Source organism: Drosophila subobscura, chromosome U (genome assembly GCF_008121235.1).
Source record: "Drosophila subobscura isolate 14011-0131.10 chromosome U, UCBerk_Dsub_1.0, whole genome shotgun sequence".
Classification (NCBI taxonomy): Eukaryota; Metazoa; Arthropoda; class Insecta; order Diptera; family Drosophilidae; genus Drosophila; species Drosophila subobscura.
The window spans coordinates 24963541-24987187 of record NC_048534.1 but is presented as its reverse complement, the minus strand read 5'-3'; the positions used below and the strand labels follow the sequence as shown (position 1 = coordinate 24987187).

The 23647-nt window shown below is 41.7% G+C and overlaps 4 protein-coding genes across 6 annotated transcripts in view; 1 reads left to right on the top strand and 3 right to left on the bottom strand.

Moving 5' to 3' along the window:
• Positions 1 to 52: 52 nt before the first annotated feature.
• LOC117900401 lies at positions 53 to 23320 on the bottom strand. The gene is made up of 4 exons (XM_034810757.1): positions 23317 to 23320; positions 8364 to 8378; positions 6470 to 6476; positions 53 to 495 (listed from the first exon to the last, which is right to left on the bottom strand). Exon 4 carries the CDS (start codon positions 493 to 495, stop codon positions 157 to 159), a length of 339 nt encoding a protein of 112 aa, XP_034666648.1. The 5' UTR covers positions 6470 to 6476; positions 8364 to 8378; positions 23317 to 23320; the 3' UTR covers positions 53 to 156.
• Positions 1922 to 2581, bottom strand: LOC117900403. Its single transcript, XM_034810759.1, has one exon. The coding sequence runs from the start codon at positions 2484 to 2486 to the stop codon at positions 2154 to 2156; it is 333 nt and encodes a 110-aa protein (XP_034666650.1). The 5' UTR covers positions 2487 to 2581; the 3' UTR covers positions 1922 to 2153.
• On the bottom strand, positions 3467 to 15451 carry LOC117900404 (leucine-rich repeat extensin-like protein 3). Its single transcript, XM_034810760.1, has 2 exons — positions 15420 to 15451; positions 3467 to 3730 (listed from the first exon to the last, which is right to left on the bottom strand). The coding sequence occupies exon 2, from the start codon at positions 3723 to 3725 to the stop codon at positions 3468 to 3470; it is 258 nt and encodes an 85-aa protein (XP_034666651.1). The 5' UTR covers positions 3726 to 3730; positions 15420 to 15451; the 3' UTR covers position 3467.
• The window catches only part of LOC117900400 (hemicentin-1), a 110315-nt gene continuing 109535 nt past the window's right edge, over positions 22868 to 23647 (top strand). For all 3 annotated transcript variants that reach the window (XM_034810754.1, XM_034810756.1, XM_034810755.1), the window contains exon 1: positions 22868 to 22985. In XM_034810754.1, the coding sequence (XP_034666645.1) occupies positions 22958 to 22985 (28 nt within the window). In that variant the 5' untranslated portion in view covers positions 22868 to 22957. The remainder of the gene's footprint in view (positions 22986 to 23647) is intronic.

The following is a 23647-nucleotide window of genomic DNA, read 5'->3' as shown; positions in this document are numbered from 1 at the left end:
GTCCCACACACATCCCGCAGCGAAGGACAAACAGTATTGAAAGGCAATCATGTAGATTTCAATTAAAATAAAATAAAAATGCATTTAACTTATTTAAGCAAACATTTGAAACGGATTTCCAATTAACTGATGGCAGTTCTCGGTTCCAGGTCCAGTCTACCACCTGGGTGGGGGTGGCTGCTGCACAATGATGATCTCCTCACGTGGGGGCGGACGACGGCCGCCAATGTTGAACTCAATGAAGGGTCTGTTCGGCTGCACCACATCCACCTCGACGATGGGTCGCTGCTGCTGGTACTGTGGCTGATAGGGGGGCTGGTAGACAGCGGCGGGGGTGATCACCTCCACCCTGGGTGGTGGTGGACGACGGCCACCCACATCGATCTCAATCACTGGACGGGGCAGCCTCGGTGGCATGATATCCACCTCCACAATGGGTCGGCCACCATGATGATGATGGTGGTGATGACGACGTTCCTCCTCGTAGTAGGGCATGGCTATCTGTCTCTCTGTCTCTTTCTGGTATTCCTCTGTCTCTTTGCTTTCTTCTGCTGGTATATCCTTCAAGTGCTGCGCTGCTGCTGCTCCTTTTGGCTCTTTGCTCGTACTGAAGCTCCACTGGCATTTGCCTAACTATTTAAGGCCACATTTTATCGCTAATTACGGGGGAATTTTTCACACTTTGATTTTGCTTTGTTTTCTATTTGCACGGGAGCTTAAATTCATTATCTTGTCAGGTGGCATTAATGTCTTCTTCGATAAAAAATAAATATATATTTATATTGATAAAAGAACTTCCAGTGAGGGGGGGTTGGGCGGGTGCTAGTGGGTGGTGCGTGTGATTTTTCGGTGTGAATTTCGTTTTCGAAAGGTTCAAGGTTTCGATTTTACAATGAATCATCACATTTTTGGGTAAAGGGGAAGGACAGAAAATATATAAAAAAAATGTAAAAAAATAGTTATAAGGTTTAAAACGTTTAAATGTATGATTGAACATTGATATAACTAAACTTAGAGCGAATAAGTGGACCCAAAAATAGACGATAAATCGATAAGAGCTGTAGAAATGATCAGTTTCTAATAGATATGTAGAGACAGATGGGGAAGAAATACAAGAATAGGTAGAACGAACGAATGAAGAAAGGAAGGGCAGCAACAAATTGCAAACGAAAGCCCGAATTACAAAGTTCTACATGTGCATTCCATGTGTCACGGTCCGTATTTCCCTTCTAAGAACATGCATTTGGTTAATATTTTGTGATATTAATTCCAGGAGATATCAAATTATAGTATTTATATTATGTATTTTTAATAGTTTCATTTATTTTCCAAAACATTTGTATCTGCTGTAGAATCTTTTCTTGTTAGACATTGCACCTAGATACATATGTATAAATGGAATAATTATACGTAAATGAAGCTCACAGCTCATAGTATTAGTACTAGTAATAGGAGTATCTGACATAAGATACCATTTTGGATAAGAGCGCTTGTATTTCACCAGCAAATGTGTAGCTACATCAGTAGGGTATGGCAGAAAGACAGAAATTCAGTCACAGATTTGCATAAAAAAGCGTACAGAAGATATACGCAACAAATTAATAGTTATTCCTGATTCTAATTCAAGATAAAGAAAGGAATGTCAATATGACAGCACCACCTAGTGGCCCAAGCAACCGAGATGCGCTGCGACATGACTCGAGACATGTTCATGCTGAACTTTGTATTTATAGACTGATGGAATGGTGTCTCTACTGTGTCAATAGTGTCTTCCAGACTTGACACAAAAACAACATTCTTTTGCAATTTGCAGTGCGTAATATTTATAACAAATTACTGTGTTTATCAGCAATTACATACAAACAAATATTCAATTATTTTTGACCACCATTGTCTTTCGTTATCAATTCCATATCATATCTATTCTATGGGTTCTTTTGCTGACAGTTCCCAAATGTCAAAGAGAACTTCTTGTTATCGTTTGCGTGTTTACACTTTGTAGGAAATACTTTTTATTGAACGCTTAAAACATTTGAGTTTAATTCACATAATTTCTCGATAGATTCTAGATAATCCAAAGACTGCTGTTGCGCCAGATTCTCCCTTGATGCCAGAGTTCTCCATTAGTCGCAGAGTTTTTCTTCGTTTCCTCTCTACCATTGCTGATATTGTGGATATGGATTATGTTGTTGATATTGCTGCTGCTGATACTGATATTCATAGCCCTGCTGTTGCTGATAGTAGCCCGCGGAGCCCATGGTCATGCCTCCATATGGCTGTGGCATCATCAACTGCGGGCCAGCCACTTGGGCGGGCATGTAGGAGCCACCACCGCCTGGCGTTACGTAGACAACCTCGGTCCGAGCCGGAGTCGCTGGCGGATAGTATGCGCCACCCCAATTGGGAACCACATCAATTTCGATATTTGGACGACCATGGTGATGACGAGGAGGACAGCCACATGGATCCTCATAGTACGGTCGCATGCCTGCTATCTGTTTTCAATGTACAACAATTCTCGCTCTGCCACAAACTTCCCAACAATCCTAACCAGACAACCACGCGTGGAATACTGAAACCCAAAGCACAGCAATGCCACTGCAAGGCGGCATTCATTCAATCTGATGTTTCGTGTGTGGGGCTTTACGGCATTTATTCCAGTCGGTTTATAGATAAGGTCGTGTCTGAGTTTCTGACTCATTCGATGTTGGCGCTCTGATAGTGCTTGCTGCGATAGCCATGGATGGGTCTTCCATTCTATTGATCGGGTTTGTGGTTTCACCTATTTTTCACCTGACTTTTGTTTACCTTATTATCTGATCCATTGCTTATCGCTGGCGGGGCCATAACTGCTGTTTATCTGTGCGATAAGCAGGTAAATTAAGTAGAGAAATTGTCAGGGAAATGGAAAATAGAAATTGGCAGGGAAATGGAGTTGCAAAACATTTGTGGGATACAATTTGACACTTTTTTTGTGGTTACAAATAAAGCGAATATTGCATCCACATTTTGGCAAGAAAATTGCGAAATCATCTACCAAAAACGGGCTAGAAAAGATTGCAGTGGGCTGTTGTGGCTTTGCATTTTAATATCTAGGAAATTTCAATGAAATATCAATGCAAAATTTAGATTCTTTTTAGCAATAAATGCTTCAAATAAATTTAGGAATCGATTCCCCGACCATTCCAAGAATCAATGCTCATACCTGAAGCTCTTCTAGCCATCTAAAGTCTATAAATAACCCTGAAAAACAAACACCTGTTGTGCAGACATTTTGTGCCATAAATTCATTAATCTTTCGGCATTGAAAGCCCAATCTTTCAAGTATTTTTTTAAGTATTTCTTGAAGTATTTGTTTAACTATTTTTTAAGCATTTGTTACTCATTTATATTATATTTTTTAATACATTTTTGTCTACTACTAAAAATAAATTCATCTTTTCCGCTGCTTCCTCTCTGTACTGCCTTCAGTACTGCGGATTGTGATAGTGACCGCCTCCGGGTGGTCCCTGTGGTGGCGGCGGCTGTTGGTAGTATCCATATGGCGGCGGTGCCTGCTGCACCACCACTACTGGGGGTGGTGGTGGTGGTCTCTGCTGCACCACCACAATGGGTGGTGGGGGTGCACGATGACGACGCGGCCAGGGTGCAGCGATCTGCACTTTGATGGTGGGCCCACGACGATGGGGTGGCTGTCCGCCGCAATGATCGTGTGGTGGGGGCATTTTTTCTCTCCTAAATTTGTCTCGTTACAATTTTTGGCACGTCCAAGTGGTGGGACTTATCGCTGGTTACTGATTAATTGGGGTTGGAACTGCTGCTGACTAAATATTTTAGCAAAATTATCAAAAATTGCTTCTTATCGGTTCAGTCTCTCTCCCAACAAAAAAAGCTTTGAGCAGCGTTGGATTACTCATATGCCAGGTGTGTTTGGTGGGGGGTTTAATCATGTCATTTATCGATAGCTGTGCGTAATTATCGATAGATAAGAGTGCCATTTGGTGTTGGTTTTGTGGCAGATAAGCTTTGCGCTGCCAAAAGCTTTTTTATGAAACACTTTTGGCTGTTTATAGGTAACGAATGGTTGGACTTTTGTGAGTCATTTATTAAACTCAGGTTCAGCTATGAAATGCAGCCTGCTGGCATGAGTCAGGGGGAAGCCCTCTGGCAGTTTAATCCCTCAATTACACAAAATAATGAAATAAGTAGCAAAATAGGAATTTTCAAATCATTCATTGATTTTCGACTCTTAAAAAGACTCAAAAAAAATAGCAATAAAAATATTGGCACGCTAAAAAGTACTCCTAAAAATATACCAAAAATCGCTCTACATTTATTTCTTTACCTTTCCTTCCGCATCCAATCAAACTTTCTCTTTTCACTGCCATATTTTGACTATGTTCTGGACAAGTAAGTCAATTTGCCACTTGATTTGCATCTACAAAAAGGAGTTTTTTGTCTAAACAAAATGCACAAATATTTGTTAGATCTGATAAATGTTTTAACACAATAAGAAAATAATCCATTTAAGCCACAAAAAAGTTAAACTTTAAATTGCCATAAAAATGTCTTAAATTCTTCAGTTAATTCATGAATAAATCTTTACACATTTTGCATTTGTTTTGCCTTGGCTTAATTGGGAATTTGTAAATATTTGTCAAACATTTTGCCATGCACATTTCCATTATGCATCAGAGACACGATTTACCTGCAGGGCAAAGTGGAGTGAAGTGCACTTTTGGCAAATATTAAATACATGCAAAAGAAAACACGATGAACAACACGTTGTTGGTTGGTTGGTCAATCAAAATCAAATGTGGCTCCCTGGAGTCAGAGTCGCTGCTCAATCATTTAGGCACAATAAATTCGTAAAAGACTGCGGGGCTCTTTTTGGCTTTTGTTAATTGAGTTGTTGGGAGTTGTTTTTTTTGTTGCATTCAATGGCAAAACATTTGCACCACTTGAGTGTCACTTTTGATCAAAGCCAAGGGGGGTGGAGTGTCAGTGGGTGACTCTGCCTAAAAAGTTAAACATGCACAAAGTGGCAAACGAGTTGCTGTTGCTCCTCCTGCTGCTCCTGCTGCCAAAGTTTTCAACGAAAGAAGGAAATGAGTGCGAGAGTACATGGGGCTTATGCTGCATAACTCACAACATATTGAATGCGGTTGAAGCACTGAGCGAAAAAAAGGGAAAAAAAAGTGAAAGTGGAGCTGAAAATTAACTTAAAATCGAAGTTGTATTAAGAAAGGATTTTGCTTTAAATTGTGTGCAAGATATTGGAAGTTGCAATTCTAACATTAAAATATGTTTTCTCCGTTTTTTCATTGATTTTAAATAATCTATTTTTCCTCCATTTATTTCTGTTTTTGGTTTTGGATAATTTTCCAGAGATTTTGTAGTCCAAAAAAACGGCATAAATATCTTTTAAAATTTACTGGAATTTCCATAATTCCTTTTTTAATCCCTTAGCAAATTGCAGCCCCAATTTTGTGCAGTGTCTCTGTTTCTGGTTCACCCTTTGCCGAGTGGGAGGCGTGGCAAGCCGCTTGACAGCGCGTATCCAATGTAATGATGCCGTTTTCTTTGGCTTTGGCCCTTTCCTGTCTCCCCACACTCTGTGATGTATATTTTTTGTGCCTCTACATCGGCTTGGGCTTCTCCTTTTCTTGTGCATATTTTAGGAAATGAATTGCAAGCGGCAAGTCGCGGCAAGATAAAACGTCTCCAAGTCGCGAGTCAAGACGGTGGCACGAGGCAGGCATCAAGCAGCAGCGAATCGATAACTGTCAAAAAATAAGCCGGCAAGCAACACGCCAGACAGGAAGAGTAAAAGGGAGAGAGGGAGGGAGTGAGAGTGGGAGAGTGGGAGAGAGAGGTTGTTGGGCGCTTTGCTTCCACACTTTAAATATTTATGGCGCTGCGCTTTGGTGCACAGACGGGGACATGGCATAGCCAAAAAACCGTTACCGTAACCGTAAACCCAAACCAAGAAACCAAGAACCAAACTCCAATTCCTCCCAAACCCTCCGACAAAACCTTCGCCGCCTTGCGCTTTCCCGCTTTTCTCTGCTGCCTCGGAAAACGCATTTCCTGCTCATGTCATGACATGCAGCGAGCGCGTAACGGTTGTGGTGCTGCATTTTCCGAGTGGCGGCAGCCCAGCAATGGGTTACCCCTACCCTTACCTCCCTCCCCCCGCAAACAGGAATCATTGCTTTTGTCGACATGTCACGGGTGGGGGGAGGCCCAAGACCCTGCCAGCGAGTGCACTTTGAGGTTTCTCTCTTACATTTTTGGGCACAACAAGTTTATTGAACTCCACACACACACACGCACACACACACACACACACACAAACACACACTCGTGACTATGCCGCAGTTTCAGCAGCATTGTGTCTAAGCTTTCTGATTGATTGAGTGGTGCAAAATTGACTTGGGAGAACGCACACAAGCTGCAACACACACAAATTGATGGCAAAAGTGCGTGCACCATGGGTGGCAGAGAAGTTTTCTTCAAAGGTTCAAAATCTATGCCAAAATGACAACTCAAGAATGTTGGATGTTGATTTCGTGCCACAAATTGAGAAAATTGAGATGAATGAAGGATTTGAATATGGTGATAAGAATTTCGAATAAAACAGAGCATAATACATTTTAGTAATCATCTAAAGCAACGCCTAAAAGCACTGAAAACTCGAATATTTTGAGGCAAAACCCATTTTTTAACCTTTTTAACCCCAATCTTGTCTTAAATTTCAAGTTTTTGTACCCCCTGACAGTTCTACAGCCACTGCTAACCCGCAAACAAGTCAAGAATTTCATTAAAAGACTCTGCTTCTGCTCGTTTTTAAGTTTTAATTGAAAACTTCAGCGTCAGTCAGTTTTTCGGTGCCGTCTGCAGTTTGACAAGCACTGGACGGCACTTGTAGCTGCTTTTTGGCAGCCGCCAAGGAACTTGCTAATTTGCATTTTCCATTAACATTTGGCATGGAAAATAAAATAAAATTAAACAATAACAAAAAAAAAAGGTGGGGGGGAAACCTTGCCCCTTGCGCCTTTAATGAGCCGCCTGCGGCTTTCATTTTTCCATCCTTTGCCGTCTTGGATTTGCGCTGCCTTTAGCTTTTCCTGCTACATGACACATGTGTGTGTGTGTTTTGTGTGTGTGCTTGACACGTTCCTTCTTTGACACTTGTGCCAATTTCCGGCTCTCACTTTCTTATGCCGCTTTATAATTGGTTTTCACTTATTGTCACAAGCACACACGAAATGTGCTTACAGATTACATAAATGGTTTTGACACACACACACACACACACACACATACGTAGACATATATTTCCACACATTTACCACAGCGCAAATCAAAGGATGTATGGGGAGGAGGTGGCACAAATTGTTTGCCAAATATTTTGCAACATTAAATGATTTTTGGTCAGCCCGAACCTTGGGTACAGCTCCTGTGGCACACACCCCTAAGTACCTGCCCCGCACCTCCCTCTTACCCTCCTCCAACCAACTGGAAAAAGCATCGTCGTCTGTCCACTCGAGTGTGCAATTAGGTGAAAGTAAGTGGTTCAAGCAAACGCCTCCGAGTATGCAGCAATCATTTAAATTTCACTTCATTTGTCCTTTTCATGATTTGTCCTTGGTCTATCCCAGCACCAAACCCACTGATTTATGCACTCCCCTCTCCGCCCTAATACTCCCCCCGTCTTGTGCTGTTCCTTCTGCTGTAAAATTACATCACAGAACGAAATTATTTTGATTTATATGCAGGGCCAGTGGCCAGCGCTGAGCAGGGAACGCACCTGCTCTTGCTCACTCATTCAAGTTTTGCTTCCTTTTTTTGCTTGCTTTGCTTTATTTTCTTTCTTTTTTGTGATATTTTGATACCCATTATTTATGGCGTAAGTTCCCAGGGTGTGCGGTTTATGAGCAGTGGTTTGTGACATGTGCAAGCCTATAAAGTGCGACATTTATTCTTGATTGGAATGAACAATGGAAAAGAAATCGAATCTATCAATTTTTCTGTTGGTTTGTCTTTGAGATTAATTTGAGATGCTTTATGGATATTTGGAGGCTATGGGAGACCTACTGCAGATTGTGCAGACTCTTAGAAAACCACGTTCTAGGACATACATATTCTATAAGTAAAATTAATGTGATATAATTATCCGTCTCTTAAAAGAAATAAAATTTCTTCCATGTCCTAGATATTTGTGTAATTTGAGGCCATACTTTTAATTTCACAGTCATCTGAGCATCATTTAGTTTGAATTTCACTAACTTTAGCTTGAAAATATCCCAAAAAATATCACTGAGTATTATCCATTCGTTGCCTGTCCTCTACCACATTCTTCTCTGTTTTTCTTGCTGCATAATTTTGCCCAACCGTTTGTTTGTGTTATGTTTGTGTGTATTCCTGGGCTACTACTGCCCCATAGATTTGTCTAAAAACTAAATGCTATGATTTTGCCACTCCCCAGCTCTCCAGCTCCCCCATCTCCATGTCGATGTCAACACAAAAAGCGGAATTTGAAATGCAAATTTAATTTGAGTCAAGACGCGCGAGCGTCGGACTTCCTTTGAACGCGATGGGTCCGGGGACCCAGCACTGGTGGGTCGCACTTGGTGGGGTCTTCGCTTTAATTGCCCACATTGGGACGACCCTCCAAGAAAGAGGACGAAGGCAGAACAGGCTTCCCGGACTAGCCGAGATTGAAGGCTCAACGCCTGCTTTGCCTGTTAATTTTGCGCCAAATCAGCAACAACTTTGATTTCGATTTTATGCCATGTGCATAAAATTTTTGCGCTGACTTCGGAAAGTTCGCACAAGTGTTACAGGGGGGGGAGAGGGGAGAGTGTACCCCCCTGCTTCCCCTCTGTGTCTTTATGCCCTGCCACAGCCAAAGGGCAAAATCATTCTCCGTGGGCTCTCTCCTCACTCACTCGAGTGTTTGCCCTGATTGAAATGTTGGCAACTATTGCGCAAAGTACTCACAAGTTTATTGGCAAATTGATGAAGTGTGTGTGTGTGTGTGTGTGTGTGCTTGCCTTTTACCCCCCACACACACAGACACACAGACCGACTGCCTGCAAAACAATTTTCCATTTTCTCCCTTGCCCCGGCCCCGCACCGAACCGCACCTCAATCATTGCATGCCGCCTGCAATTTGGCGGCGCTGATATGCAAATTAAGTTGTTGCACTAAACGACGTGCCGGGAAATAGGGAGAACTATGAGCAGGATGTGGGGGCAGCAAAATTCATAGGCAAAAGGGCATAAAAGGTGAGCAATGGCTTCCATCTGTTTTTGGGCTCATTTGTATTACAATTCGTCACAGGATTTCTCGCGAGGGAGAGAGAGTGGGTGAAAACTTTTGGCTTTTGAATTTACTAAAAATGTTGCACAAAAGCGAGAGGAGTGGGAGGAGTTGAGCAAGGGAATATGAAGAGTTTTAGGTGTGCAATAAATAAATTTAAATATTTCTTGCATTGATCCATGCAACCGCCTCCGCTCAGGACTGGTTCCCCTGCCTATTCTCCCTCGATATCCAACACAACTCACTTACTGCCCGCACATGCTTAAGCAACTTCCATGCTGCCTCATGCTGCTTCCATTCAACTTCAATCAAGGCTCGATTACACCTGCAAAACACTTGCTCAATCGGCACTCAAATCGCACAATCGAAACACCTCAAGCAACCCACCCATGTACATGATTTGTTGCAAGTGTATGAGTGTGTGCTTGACTTGTGCCAAGATTTATGACGGGCGAGGCAAGCAGTCCGTGAGGCAGTTCCTGTGCTTGCGACTGTGCCTGTGCCTGTTCGCGCGCTTTCGTGCATAAATTTTGCTGGTAATCTGGCAACAAGGAAACACCAAACAGCATCGCGGCAGGCGGCAGGCGGCAGGACGGCACTCACTTCACTTCATTAGCTCAATAATTTGACAATAAATTATGCGCAAAACCAAAGCGGAGAGAAAACATAAAAACCAAAGAACACAAATGACAACAACAACAAAAAGAAAGAACAACAATAAGCGCAAAGCAAAAGCAACTTCGAAATAAAGTTTCGCATTAGGTGGGAGATTAATAAGAGAGAGCAAAAGGAGGGGCACTAAAGCATGTCCCCTATAGAGAGAGGCTTGGGATGTGTTTAGGAAATGAGAATAAATGTTTGTACTTACGATCGTCATCAGGCAAGAACTCTGGAAATGAGAGCAGAGAAGGGAAAACATTAAACATTGAATTTCATAATTCTAAATATTTTATGTATAATTTTTAGTTAATAGAAGGCAGAGGAGGTACCACATTAAATTACAAGGAAAATAAGCGTAAAAGTATCATCTACAAATCAGTAAATAATGCATACAGCTCTTCCAGGTGTACATTTAGCATACAATACAATACCTATGGTAATACCCTTTAAATACAAAAATTCATCTAAAGCACTTCTATGAAAATTCCTTGTGGCATTGTAGTTTTAACGCCTCGGGGACTGACAAACTATGGGACTGACATCGAAATTCAAATGGGAAATGGTTTGCGTCATTTTAGCTGCAACTCGAACACACACACACACAAATACACACACACAAATACACACAAATCACAAATCGAAAATCGTCGTCCAAAATTCGCCATCTCTCAAATCGAAAATCACAAATCGGCAATTGCCGAAATCGAAATGCATAACGAAATTATCGAGGCTGCTGCCTTGATGGGCAGGGGGCAGAGTATGGGGGAGGGGGGGAATGGGTGATAGTTTCCATTGCGGATGCGACCTTGTCAAATTATATGCTGAGCTGGGGGGCTTAGCGGCCGAAAAACGGAAATGCGCATTATGAGCTTTTGGTCATCGCTTCCAGGATCCCGTGTCCCCATTGTCCTCCTCCCCCCGCTGCTGCCTGCTGCCTGCCACGCTGCCCCAAAATTTTGATGTTTCATTTATCAGTGTGTGAGGGGGTGAGGGAATGGGGGACATATATCCATCCATATATCCCGTGTACAACAGACAATTGGCTCCGTTCCCGTGCCCGTGCCCGTCCCTGGCCCCATTCGATTCAGTGGGTCGTCGGGTCAGCCATGCGTTTGCGTATGGCTGCAATTTTAATTAAAATTTATTGATTTACAGTTGAATAAATGCACATTGCAATTGCATCAATGTCCCCCGCACTGCCCACCGCCTCCTCTTTGCCCCAAAAATGTCTGTAGGTGAAGCAGGCTTGAAGAGCGAGGGAGCGAGGGAGAGAGAGGCATAAGAGAAGTCTAGGAACTGTATTCTGATTCCTTGCCAAATGGAACACTGTTTTAATGCACTAACTTAAAGCAGGCGGGGAGGGGATTGCTTTGAGGGTATCTAGGTTTAATGGAGAGCTTTGTGATTGCTGGAAGATCAGGTTTTTTATGAGATTTAGGGCCAAGATATATACAGAGGTTGAAGCTTATGTAAATGAAATACCAAAAGCTGAAGGCTAATATTAATCTATAAAAATTAATGCAATATAAAAACAAATTGAATTATGGTTTAAATGGCTGTCCTTAGTAGCTCTATCCTTTGAGAATCGATACATAAATGCATTCTCGTAAGGATTAAGATATTGATACTCCGATTTATTGCTACAAATATACCTTAATAAGCTTTGTTTCTGTTTTATTTTGAAGTTATTTCATTAGATGAAACTCTTAGCATTCTTCTACTCAAGAAACTCAATTGAGAGCAAATTTTTTAAAGGATTTCTTCAGGCAAATTTTAACTAAAAATCTTAAAAGAATAGTTGAAGAAACTCAGCGCAGAAAAACATATCTGAGAGGCATTTTTAAACATACTTTCCTAAAGGAAAATCCCCTAATGATGTCTTGCTCTTCTTTGCTTGCATAAATATACATTTCAGCACTATCTTCCAGCACCCTCCACTCCACTCCTAATTCCTCCATCTAACACCTAAGCAGCTCTTAAATTTCCTTCCAGCTTGCGCCACACCTTAGTGTATTTGTCACTTCGGCTAATGCCTTAAGTTTTGTTGATCCATTTGCTTTGCTCTTTATTTCTGGTTTTAATAATACATTTTCCACTTTTAATTAAAGTTTTAGTTGTTGAACAATTTTTCGAGCAAAGTTTTGCGTCCAAAAACAAAATGCAAAAAAAAAACAGCAGAAAAACTCAAAAAATAAAGAGAGAATAGTTGGCTTCTGCTTTTGGCTGGGGCTTTGCCTCTCTGGCTTTGCGCCGGAGTCTCTTCTGCCATCTGGGGTCGGTCTGAGGTCTGGCTACGGGTCTGGTCTCCGACTCTGCCTCTCTGGGATCTCTGGGTGTCTGTCTGTCTGTCTGTCCGCTTGTGCAATGTCATTAACAGGTGAAAGTTTTCTGCCATGGCACACATCATTTTGCCAGTCGAGGCACAAAAGCCACAACAACACGCATCCACATGTGGAGGCGAAAACTGTGCAGAAGAACACACAATTACAATTGCGGTTCATTTGACAGTTTTCATTTAGTTTTGCGAAACTCCTTTAGCTGCAAGGATCCTCTGCTTAACTCTGGCATATACTCACGGACACGGATACCTAGCCCCGAAAAAAAAACACAGCAGACGGCAGCAGGCTCGTCTGTTGCATAATTAACAATGGCCAACAAACTGTGTTTGCTGAGCAGTGCATCAGAGCCCACAAAATGTTAACGACTCACGCAAAAAAGGAGTTAAAACTTGCGGCTGTAAATCAGCTACAAAAGAGAACAAAAGGCAACAAAAGATTCGTTAAGTAATTTTACTCTTATGCAGAAGGCAACAGGAGTGAGCGAGGAAGGGGCAGCGGTCAACCAGTAGTCCATGAGCATATGAAGGATAAATCCTTTAACGTGTTTCAATCGTAAAGAATGGAGAAAAGATTTGAAGATGGAGGCCAGAAACGGAAGGTAAAAAGGTTGAGGTTTAACTTATAGAAAAGTTTCGATTGTTTTTTGATGTGTGATTCATTTCTTAAGAAGAAAAGTCATGGAATAAGTACAAAATATTTATGTTTTAATCGTAATACAATGGCAATTGATTGGGAGCTTAAAGTAGAAGGTTAAAGTAGTGTTTGCAATGTGTCCTAAGGAGGTACTAAACGGGTCTTACAAAAAAAGTACAAATGGATGGACTATTATATTTTATATTGAAATTTAAATGATTTAAATTGATCAAAAATTCCATAAATTTCCTGCTAACATTTCTTTCTAGTGTATTTTACAGCGGATTATTATAAACATAAATAAACATGATTTACCTATATTTCCAACCCAGTAGCATTCTCTTTCCTGCGTCTCATTTTTAAGCTGAAACATCTGGCATCTCCCTTGGGGAGCAATTTCGCGTCTTAATTACAATAAAATATTTAAAACTTAAACCTTATTTACTCCCACTCTCCCTCCCTCTGCCAACACTCTATAGTGCCATATGCAGTGTCTTTTTATGATCTCGCCGTAGAGTTTCTGCCACTCTGCCACATATTCTTGGGTAATTTGATAGTTATGATGACGACTCCCCTGAGGCCACGATTTCTCGCTGCTCCAACCATCAATATGGGGCCGAGGCCTCTGCAATTTTCGGGGCTTCACTCCACTCGAGCAATTCGCATGAATATTTAGTTGCGTAATGCGGCTGCCACGCCCCCACGAAACAGTTTAATTTGTGAAACAGGGCGAAAACACACACACACACACACACACAGCAAACAAAAACAAAAACAACAACAAAATAGAAAACAAAAGAAAATGCTAATTTTATTGACAACCAAAACTCAAGAAGGCGACGCGGAAATTAAAGTCGCGACGAGGGAGGGAGGCAGGGAGTGAGGGGCAGCGGCTCCACGCCTAGTCATTAACACATTTGTGGAGAAGTTCCTACCCCCTGCTGCTGCCTCCCACCCCCCGCCCTCTGCCCCACACGCCCCTTGCTAATTAACACGTTTTGAATTGTGAATTTTGAAATGTGTTAAAGGCGTAACAATAAATGGGGGGAGGGTTTGTTGAGGGTTTTGTCCTGATGGCAGGGCTGTCGGCGGTGGCTGGGGGCTGGGTCTGGCACTGGTTAAGAATAACAAAATAATATGCTAAAGAAGGATTTGGCGTTAAGGATAACAAATTGAGGTGCCATTTTGAAAGGTAGAGAATGCAAAATGGAAATGAGAATGCTCTAAGGGAAATAAGGAAGAATATTAAAGAAATTATAAGAGAAATTTGGATACAATATAAAAGAAAATTTGTAGAAAATTGGGAAAAGTGTAAATTAAATAATTTAAACCATAAGTAAATCAATGAATGAATAATTTTTGATATATGTAAATATTTTACAGCCATAGATAATTTTCATAATATTTCCATTTATTCCTTAATATTTTGTAACTCCTAAAACCATTCCCGATTCTTCATCTTCTGTGATAGAGCATCCCAAAGTGTCTCCTGCTATCTCCTACCCGCTACACCTCTTCCCCTCCACGAGTATTCCCTCTTCCCTGAGCTTCCCTTTCCTTGATTCTCCAACTTTCGAACTCCCTCCCCAAAACCCAATCATCTGTTGGCTGGGCGCAACCTTGAAGGTGTCAAAATAACATATTTTGTGCGCTGTGCCAACGTCTGAGTAGCCTCCAGGAGGCGTGGCACTTGTTAGGCACAAAATGAAATTAAAACGCGCATAAATTATAAGCCCAACACAAAACGTTGACGACGACGACGACGCTGATGATGTTAATGATTTTTGGGAAGGGCATAGAACGGTGGCAGTGTCGAGACCTTGTTGAATATATTAAGACATTTGCCAACCATTTCGGTTTGGTTGTGTTTTCTTTTTGTTTTCTGTTCATTTGTGTCTATATGGTGTCCCGAACCCTCTGCCTCGCTCGTTTTTGAGGGGCTTTCATTTGTATTTCTCTCTCTATAATGCTGCGAAGCTGTCTAAAAGTTGTGTTCATTACAAGTACCTGGAAAAGGAAGAGTACCCAGGGGATGTTGTATGGGAGGAAATATTTGTGACTCGTTGGGAATAAAAGGGATCGCAGGCAGATCCGTGATAATGAATCGCTTCTTGAATCAATGGAGCTTTTCATCGATTTTCCTCGAGATTATTCCATTTATATTCAAGATTATTGATCTAGCTGGAATTTAAACCCATACACATGAATGTTTGTCTATCAAGAAGAACATATAAAATATAGAATGCTGTTTACTAAATAATAAATCACTATAAAAAAATCTTTGACCCGATTAAAATTGTTTAATATTCAAAATTTCGTTGTAAAGGTTTTCCAAATATTAAACTATTAACAGCTGATAAGTAAATCCTTGATTTTGGATAAATATTATACACAGAACAGCGTATACATTTTCCCATAAATATCCTATAAATTCCAAAAAAAGTGCCTCTATGTTTAGACTTTCTTATCCCTCTTTACGCGTAAATTTGATCTTTTTGCATTCCTCCCAAAATACCCAGGGTATCTTCCAGTCGCAACCATAACCAATAGCTATAGCTTTACTTTGCTCCTTTTGTATAGCATACTTTTTGGGGCCGTGACACTGCTGCATAATTGCTCAATAGTGCGCGCCTGCCCCTCCACAGAGGCTTTGAGTGGAGGCGGAGAGATTGTAGCTGGCATTTTGTTTAAGCAATTAAGTGCGAATTGGTGGGGGCTGAGGGCGGGCGAGTAGGTGGCAAAAGTGGGCATGCCCCAGCGCTGATTTATGTGGCAGTCAAACAAGCAACCAAACGCAGCCATTACCCTCCCCCCTGTCGCTCTCTCTGTCCGTGTGCGTGTGTGTGTGTGTGTGTTTGCTCATGTCATTTCACATTTGATTAACTGAAGTTGCCGCATGTTGCAGCTTGCAATTGTTGCGCACAGAGCTCTGAGCTCTGCAGCTGCAGCCCAAAAGTATTTTGCTACAATTTTAATTTTATTCCCCACCTCAGCAACGCCCGCGCGCAATCCTGACGCTTCATTTGCCAGTGTGTGTGTGGGTGTGTGCCACGCGTTGCACGCATCTTACGTGCATCACATACCAAGCAGCAGCTGTCAGCAGCGTGCCACACACTCGCTGCTCCACGCTCATGTGTCTGTAAATTAATTAAAAATGTTTAAACCGCCGCCGGTTTCGGCAGCTGCTTTATCCAGGCAACAGTTTTCGCGTTACCCAATACCCAAAGAGTAAAAATAACCCCCCCTACCCGCAAAAGAACAACAAAAGCATGTGGCATGAGGCGGCTAACTTTCGGCACAATGGTCTGGGAAAATGCAACGCGCAAAGCTGCACAACAAAAGCTTTTATTATGAAGTTTTGGATATGTAAAACCATTCAAGTTCGAGTATTATCTACGTGCGAAAATAGAGTTAATATTTTCGAAAGTCCTCCCCTCACAAAAACTGCTCTGCCAGCAAGAAAACGTTTTAGGGCCACTCCATAAAATTTGTAGACATAAATATAGAGTTGTATACAAGAGCTTAGGTCCATCCCTAGCATCCTCGCTCTCCCCTGTACTTGCACGCAAATGGCTCTAAAAGTGTTGACATATTTTTATAGATATTTTTTTACAGCAGCAGCTAGTGGCTCCCATCTATGGAAAGTTCAAAGTGTTGTCGTATTGCTGCTGGCTTTTTATTTAAATCGAAAAAAGTTTCGCCCTCTCACACACACACACACACACACTTGTCCCTCCACCTCTCAGGTGGTAGTGAAAGTATTGAAGGGGGGAAGAAGTAGGGAGTGGGGCAAGGAAGGAGTGCCGCAGTTGTTGAGGCCAGCCAAAGTTTGAGACAAGTCATGAGGAGTTTCTCCTCTTCCACCGCTGGGTAGGACGAGGTCTACTCCATACTCAGAAGTTGCTTCATGGTTTTGGCATTGGCATGCAAATAAAATATTGTCTACGGAGCAACTGTCAACTACAGTGGGCACCGCCTAAGGTGCTATAAAGTTTGATAGAAAACTAAACAAATATTTAAAGAAACAATTCACAGAAATCATCGCTATAATTCGTTGAAGTTTTGTTGAAATAGTTCTAAAATTTGTGTGGTGTATGAATTTGTAAATTCTGCAGATAAAATAGAGTGAGAAAATGGCTTCATAATTAATTAACTGTCATAATTCGGATGGTTGAATATTTCCTATACATTTCCTGGCTAATTCTATCACAATTCGCGTGTTAATCGATAGGAAAGTGTATAGCCTGAAGGCAGCAAAACATCTCTTGACTTGCCAAACACATTCCAGAAATTATGACAAAAATATTCCCAAAATATTCCTCAGCGAATGCCCACTGTTGGGCACACACTGCGCACCCCCCAAAAAAACATTCATGCTGAATGCTTTTATGACAACTCAATTTCGAAATACACTTTAGTTGGCCTCAGCCTCAACCATGGCTACAACAGGCAGGAGTCGGAGGCAGAGTCGGAGTCGGAGCCTCTCCCCTGCCTTTGCCACTGTCTCTGTCTGATCTACAAGCAAAGTTGTGTGTGGCGCATTGCTCGGTGGGGCCAACACACAAAACGCATAAATTTATGTCAAACATTTTGTGAGGCGCCCATGCCACACCCACCGCCCCTCCCTCATCCTGTGAGCGACACAAACAAATTTATTTGGACTTTTTAACAACTTTTGTGTACGACCATCTCCTACGTCTGTGTGCGAGCTGAGGTGTTGGCACAACCTTTGTGTGCCCCCTGCCCCCTGCCACTGTTCCTCCCTCATAACTTGCCACATACAGTTTGCAAATATTTTTTATGTGCCACATGACACAGCAGGGGGGGAGAGGCAGAGCTGGGTTCGTCAAGCTGGCAGTCAAGTCATAAACTACTCAGAAAAAGAAGAGGCAAAAAGAGGCAGGAGGAGTGTGTGTGAGTTGGTTGCCACTTTTCCTGATTGCACGACGCTTTTTCCCTCTTGCGCCTAAATAGATATTGGTATGACCCGTGCAGCACCCCTTGGAAATAGAAATCTGAAGGACCTCAAACATTCTGTCTGCAGTTGTCAAGCCCAACTGTTGATTCTGACCAGCCAAATAAAACGCCAAAATGCATGCAGGCGCCAACTGCATTCTCCCAACATGTTGCAAGAGGAGAGTAGGAGAGAGAGCGGTCCAGAATGGAATTGAAACAGTGTCTTTGCTCTCTCAGAGAGTCAACCAGGATTGGAGCAAAAAACGACAAGCGCTTCGCGTACTGCTTTCAGCCTTTCGTGAATGTTTTTGGTCATAAACAACAGAAGTCGTTGGCAGAAGTAAGGCAATTCGTAGAGCGATTGACCCAAAAAACAAAACACATTTTATGGGTGTAAATAAAGGAATTGTTGGGGAATCAAATTAAGTGAATTAACAGAAATACAGATAAGATTATTAGAGTCATAGAAAATATATTTATTATGTTAAAAACAACTCCAGGAGGGAAAACGAGCGAACTAATTGTTTGAAATCATTTTAAAAATAATGGATCTATGATCTAAGATATGAATCTTGGAATCTATGAATATTTTCCTTTCTTTAGCCATACAATTTATGAATCCATATAAATATAATGCCATCAACAGTGAAAACCTTTTGATTGGTTAGCAAACTGACTGAAAATCGCATTCAAATTTAAACTTTTGGCATTGTTTGCTTTGTTTTTGGGTGTAAAGCTCTCAGCTGAATCATCTTCAGCTTCTAAAATGTCACTAGATTTTGTTGTATAATATATTTACAAGGTATTTAGAATAATTTACCCCAGAACTAATCAACTTCTTTTGACTTGTTGGTTGACTTTGAAAGCTGTTGTTTAATGGCAGTCTTAGATGTTCTTATTGAACGTTAATTCCGACTCAGAAACATCTAATTACCATGCAAATTCCACAAACAAAAGCTCCTAATTTCCTGTATATTTATGCGTGGTCATAAGCAAGACAATTTCTATCCAAAACTAACAAAAACGTAGCATAAATCCTTCCAAAATCTCCTCTAGCACCTCTGCCTGCTGGTCCTACGACAACTTGTTAAAACTTATTTCACTCTTGCCACGCTCTGAAAACCCTAACCTACCACAAAAGTTCAACAACTTGCCACATGTGCCGTCGCCGCTCTCTCTCCCAATTCCAAGTCCCAGTCGCTCTCTTCCTGTGTGCTCTCCCTTGGCAACATGTTGCCAGTGCCCACTCTCTGCGCAATCGCCACGAAAAAACATCAAACCCGAAGGCGCTCCGCTGCCGCCGGCCCAGCACGAGCCACGAAGTACGACCAACGATGATTGACGAAGCTCGATGTCAGCGTTCGTTTGGGGGATCCTTCGTGGGTTCGTTTTTAAGGTAGAACAAAACTGAAATTGCATTTAGTTGGTAAGAAGCAGTCTGCGGCAACGGGCGGCAAAAGCGGGCAAAAACCGAACGGCAACGACAGCAAAACATCGAAACGAACTTTTTAGCGTGGAAAAGTCAGCGTGAAAAACCGAAACCGAGACACGTGTGTGTGTGTGCGTGTGTTTTGCGCGTGTGTGTGTGTGTAGGCGCCGCAGTGGAAATTGCGGACAGGAAACCGCGTTTCGTTTACATGTGCGTTTGTAATTATGCAAATTGCTGGGAGGCAAACGGACCACAGTCAGTGCACAGAACCCAGACCCAAACCCATTGCCTAGGCCTCTTTCGACAAATGGCACTCAAGTGCAACTGTTGCAGGGTCCACCATCTCTCACTCCCTTCCTTCCCTTGCTGGTGTATTTTGTGACCTTGCTCCTCTCCCCCCTCCCAATGCCGTAACACTCCTGGCTGCCACTCCAGGCCGTGCGCCATGCCGCATGCATATTCATGCCGCCGCCAAGCCAAGCCAAGCCCTAACACTGGCGCTAGAAACTGGGGCAAACCCAAACACACACAGCGAACTGAAACTGCAACTGCAACTACAGTGACAAACAATTTCTGCTCAATTTAAAGCATCCACAAAACCCCAAACCCAAATACAAATCCAATGTCCCAAATGCTTTGTGCTCCAGTTACCTTCACGGAGGAGTCGCCCTCGATGGCTCTGTGCCAGCCAGGCGTTGTGCTCCTCCTTTCTGTCGCATTCGCTCATCTGTCAAATCCTTATAATTTCCTTTACTTTTTTTGCTTTCGTTTGCTCGGGATATCTTGTGCCACTTGTGTGTGTGTGTGTCGCCAACTTGTTGTCCTTGCGCCTGCCGCTGGGCCAAAGTCAGTGACAAGAAAACCCCCAGCAAAAAACCAGACCAAGGAGGCTGCTCTGCTCTGCTCTGCTCTGCTCTAGGTGCTGCTAGATTCTTGCCAGTTTCGCTGCGCAAATAAAATGCAAATAAATTATTTTTATTATTCCACTGTGACAGCTGATTTTTTGGTCTTTCTTATGGGACCAGGCACATTTCTTTGCTAACTTTTCTTGGGTCATTGTGTTGCTGTTGTTGTTGAAAGAAGGTTTAGCTTAAAGTTGTTTTTTTTCTTCTGAGTGTGCTCAAAATTATTACGAGTTGTAAAGGGGTCAGAGTCCTTGCTGGGGGAATTAGTTTATTCAATTTGTTACAATTTTGGGACAGCAGCATATTTCCATATTTCTATGGCAGAGCTATGGAAGAAGGATTTGATGCTGTTATTTCTAGGGAAAAGTTGCAGGGGTTTACTGTAGTTTAAGTGGATTTGAAGTGAAAGTTGGTAGTGGATTCAAAGTGATACAGAAGAGAGTTTTGCGGACGGAAAGGGAGTGAAATTTAAAGTGTTTTGTGGGGATTTAAATTGGAAATAAAATGTCTTTAATTGGTCATAAATTTGATGATTGGTTTTAGTTGGAAAACATTGAATCAGATTTTAAAGCTGTTGGTTAACCTGAAGATATATTTTTAATCTCTAATTTAACGTGGACTTTGATTACTTAAGATACTGCCTCAGAGGTTTTCCGCTCTACTAGGCACAGCCCTGCCCTAAGCTCTACCTAAGCCCTAAGTTTTTTTTTGAAGAGATTATTGTAGACAAATCCATTCTAGATGCACTCTAGAACTATACACAGGCAACGTGGCAGCAGTTTTCCTAGGAAAATATATTAATTTTTACTCAAATTAAATTCCTAGAAATGAGAATAATTGTGGAAGGCTTGCCGCTGCTCTCTACAGCCTTGAGAAATGTTGAGAAAGTTTGAAATAAAATTTAAACTATTTTAAATCAAATTCTTTCACTTTAAATTTCACAAAAGTGTATCCAAAAATCAATTTATTTCTCTCTAAAACAATTAATTTCTTAGTCTCGCTTAACTCTGGGAATAACTTGACCCGAAAAGGATTTTAAATTTCAAAGAAAACCCAACAGCAGCCACAGCCACACATCAACGGCTTCAGCCATACTCGTACGATAAATTACTCTCCATAAATAGTTTCACCTGTTACCAATATCTTCTCGGCCATAAATAACTAATAGGCCAACCAAAAATATACATTAGATGCTTAAACAACATTTAATTCCTGAACTGCAAAGTCAGGAGTCGAAGCCAACGAGGCATAAGATTTCCATTAACAATTGGTTGGGGGGAGGCTTTCCATTGTGTTTTGGGTGTGTGTGGCTTTGCCTTGTCTTTGGGTGAGGGGTTTGCTTTGTATTTGAGGGGAGAAGAGCTGTCTTTTGTGTGTGTTTCGAGACAGTTTTAAATAAATAGCACAGCAACAATTGCCGGGGCTTGGTGCTTCATTCTCTACGCTCATTAACCATTCTATAACCGGGCCAACACTCACACCTCTGGTCTGGGGATTTGTAATAAGTTTGGGGCACGCAAAGAGCTGTTGGAGCGACTGACATGCAGACCGCTCATAAGTCCTGGTCCTGGCAGTAGGACAGTGTAAACATGAATAAGACATTAGGCAACAGTTTACATGTGTAGAGAGCAGCAGGACTCTATCTCTCTCTCTCTCTCTGCTCTGCTCTGCTCTGTGTGCGGTGACCATCCAATGTCCAATTCCATTTATAGGGATCCATCTGCCAGCTCTGACCTCTGACCGCACATGCAGAGCGCACATTGACTTGGGGGGAAATTATTATTATTTAGGAAATATGTTAATTTAATGTCTGGGCGTTGCCTAACCTCATTCTTCTTCGAGGGGAGAGATGGACGAGAGACTTGCTTCAAATTGAAATGTCTGTGGCTTTAAATATTCATTGCCTACTTCTAGGCGTCTTTCTACTGCATTTTGCATGAGGCGCACATCTCTGGAATTGGGCAAATGCTGTGCGTGCGTCTCTCTGTCTGTGTGGGTGTGCTGCATCATTGTGCCAATGTCTTATTTAATTTAATTGAAAACATTTAATTACAGTTCCCATACCCGGCCACACAGGGCAAATTCTGAACCCAAAAGTGTTTAACAATGTTTTAAAAATATTTAAAAAATTATTTCTGAAAACTTTGATATAAAATCAAGCGAAAATCTCTCAAATCAATGCACAAGCGTGTCCATAATTAACTGTTTTGCAAACATTTAACACAAAAGAGGCAATCAAAAAACATTACAAAAAAAATTCCAAACAAAAACCACAAAAAAATCAGAAAAAAATTAAATATAAAAGCAAGAAAAATAAAGCTTTCCCTTACAACTGGCAAAGAATGTGGCATGTGTGGCATATGTGGCATGTGTAGCATTATAGCCATCAAAGTGGCATTGCCATACCAACATTAAAATGCAATTTAACGCGCTCGTGACGACCAGTGATTGTCAAACTGTTACCGTCGGCACATGTATGCGCCTCTCGCTCTCGCTCTTAGCGTGCCCGTCTCTTTCGCACTTTCGAATGGATTAATATTTTTGTAAATATCAATCGCGCAGCAACAGCTGCGGCTACGCATTAAAACAGACAACAATAAAAAATAAATAAAACAAAAAGAATTAAACCAAAATAAAAATCAACAACAACGACGCAAAAAACGCACAAGGAAAATCGAGGGAAAAAAGCACAGCAAACACGGGCAAACATGTCGACCATAAAGCTGCTCATTATCGGTAAGTTTTATCTCACAATTAAACAGAGAGGGAAAATATCCAACAAAAATGAACAATGCTGCAACAGCAGGGGGCATAGACTGTGCGGCAAAGGCATCATCATCATCATCATCAGGCAGCAGCAACAGCAACAGCAGCGGCTGTTGTGGCAAACGAGCCTTTGGGTTTTTACACTGGTAACGCCTTTTGCTGGTTTTTTCGATCGCTGCTCGCTTTATTTTCGTCTGTATCGATGGGTCTGTATGGGGGAAATACAGCGCAGAATTTAAAGAGAAAAAATGGGACAGCAGCCAGAAATGTATGCTCCGTTCTAATCCTCACAAACGGATACCTTTTTCGATGCAGGCAGCTCGAAAGTTGTGCATGCGGGCTTCCACTTTTCAAATTGAATGGAAAAACATCTTTCTAGTTCAATGGAAATGCAATAAAAATGTGTAAGGGCAGAAAATGTGCATTTGTTGTTGAATAAAAAGTATTAAACTATACTTTGGGCTTTTGAATTTATTCCGACTCTCATTCGGTGTTCATTTAACTACTTTAATCGTAACTCGTGCCGGTTTCGTTTCTCTTACTTAAAGCTACTTCATTAGGGCTTCATTTAACTAATTAAATATGGCCAGGACTGCCTACAGAATTTTCCTCTTTCCTTTACATCTCAGTTA

Bases quoted from the DNA above. Each gene is read 5' to 3' on its own strand.
- LOC117900401 (XM_034810757.1), bottom strand. From the start codon at position 495: ATGCCCTACTACGAGGAGGAACGTCGTCATCACCACCATCATCATCAT.
- LOC117900403 (XM_034810759.1), bottom strand. From the start codon at position 2,486: ATGCGACCGTACTATGAGGATCCATGTGGCTGTCCTCCTCGTCATCAC.
- LOC117900404 (XM_034810760.1), bottom strand. From the start codon at position 3,725: ATGCCCCCACCACACGATCATTGCGGCGGACAGCCACCCCATCGTCGT.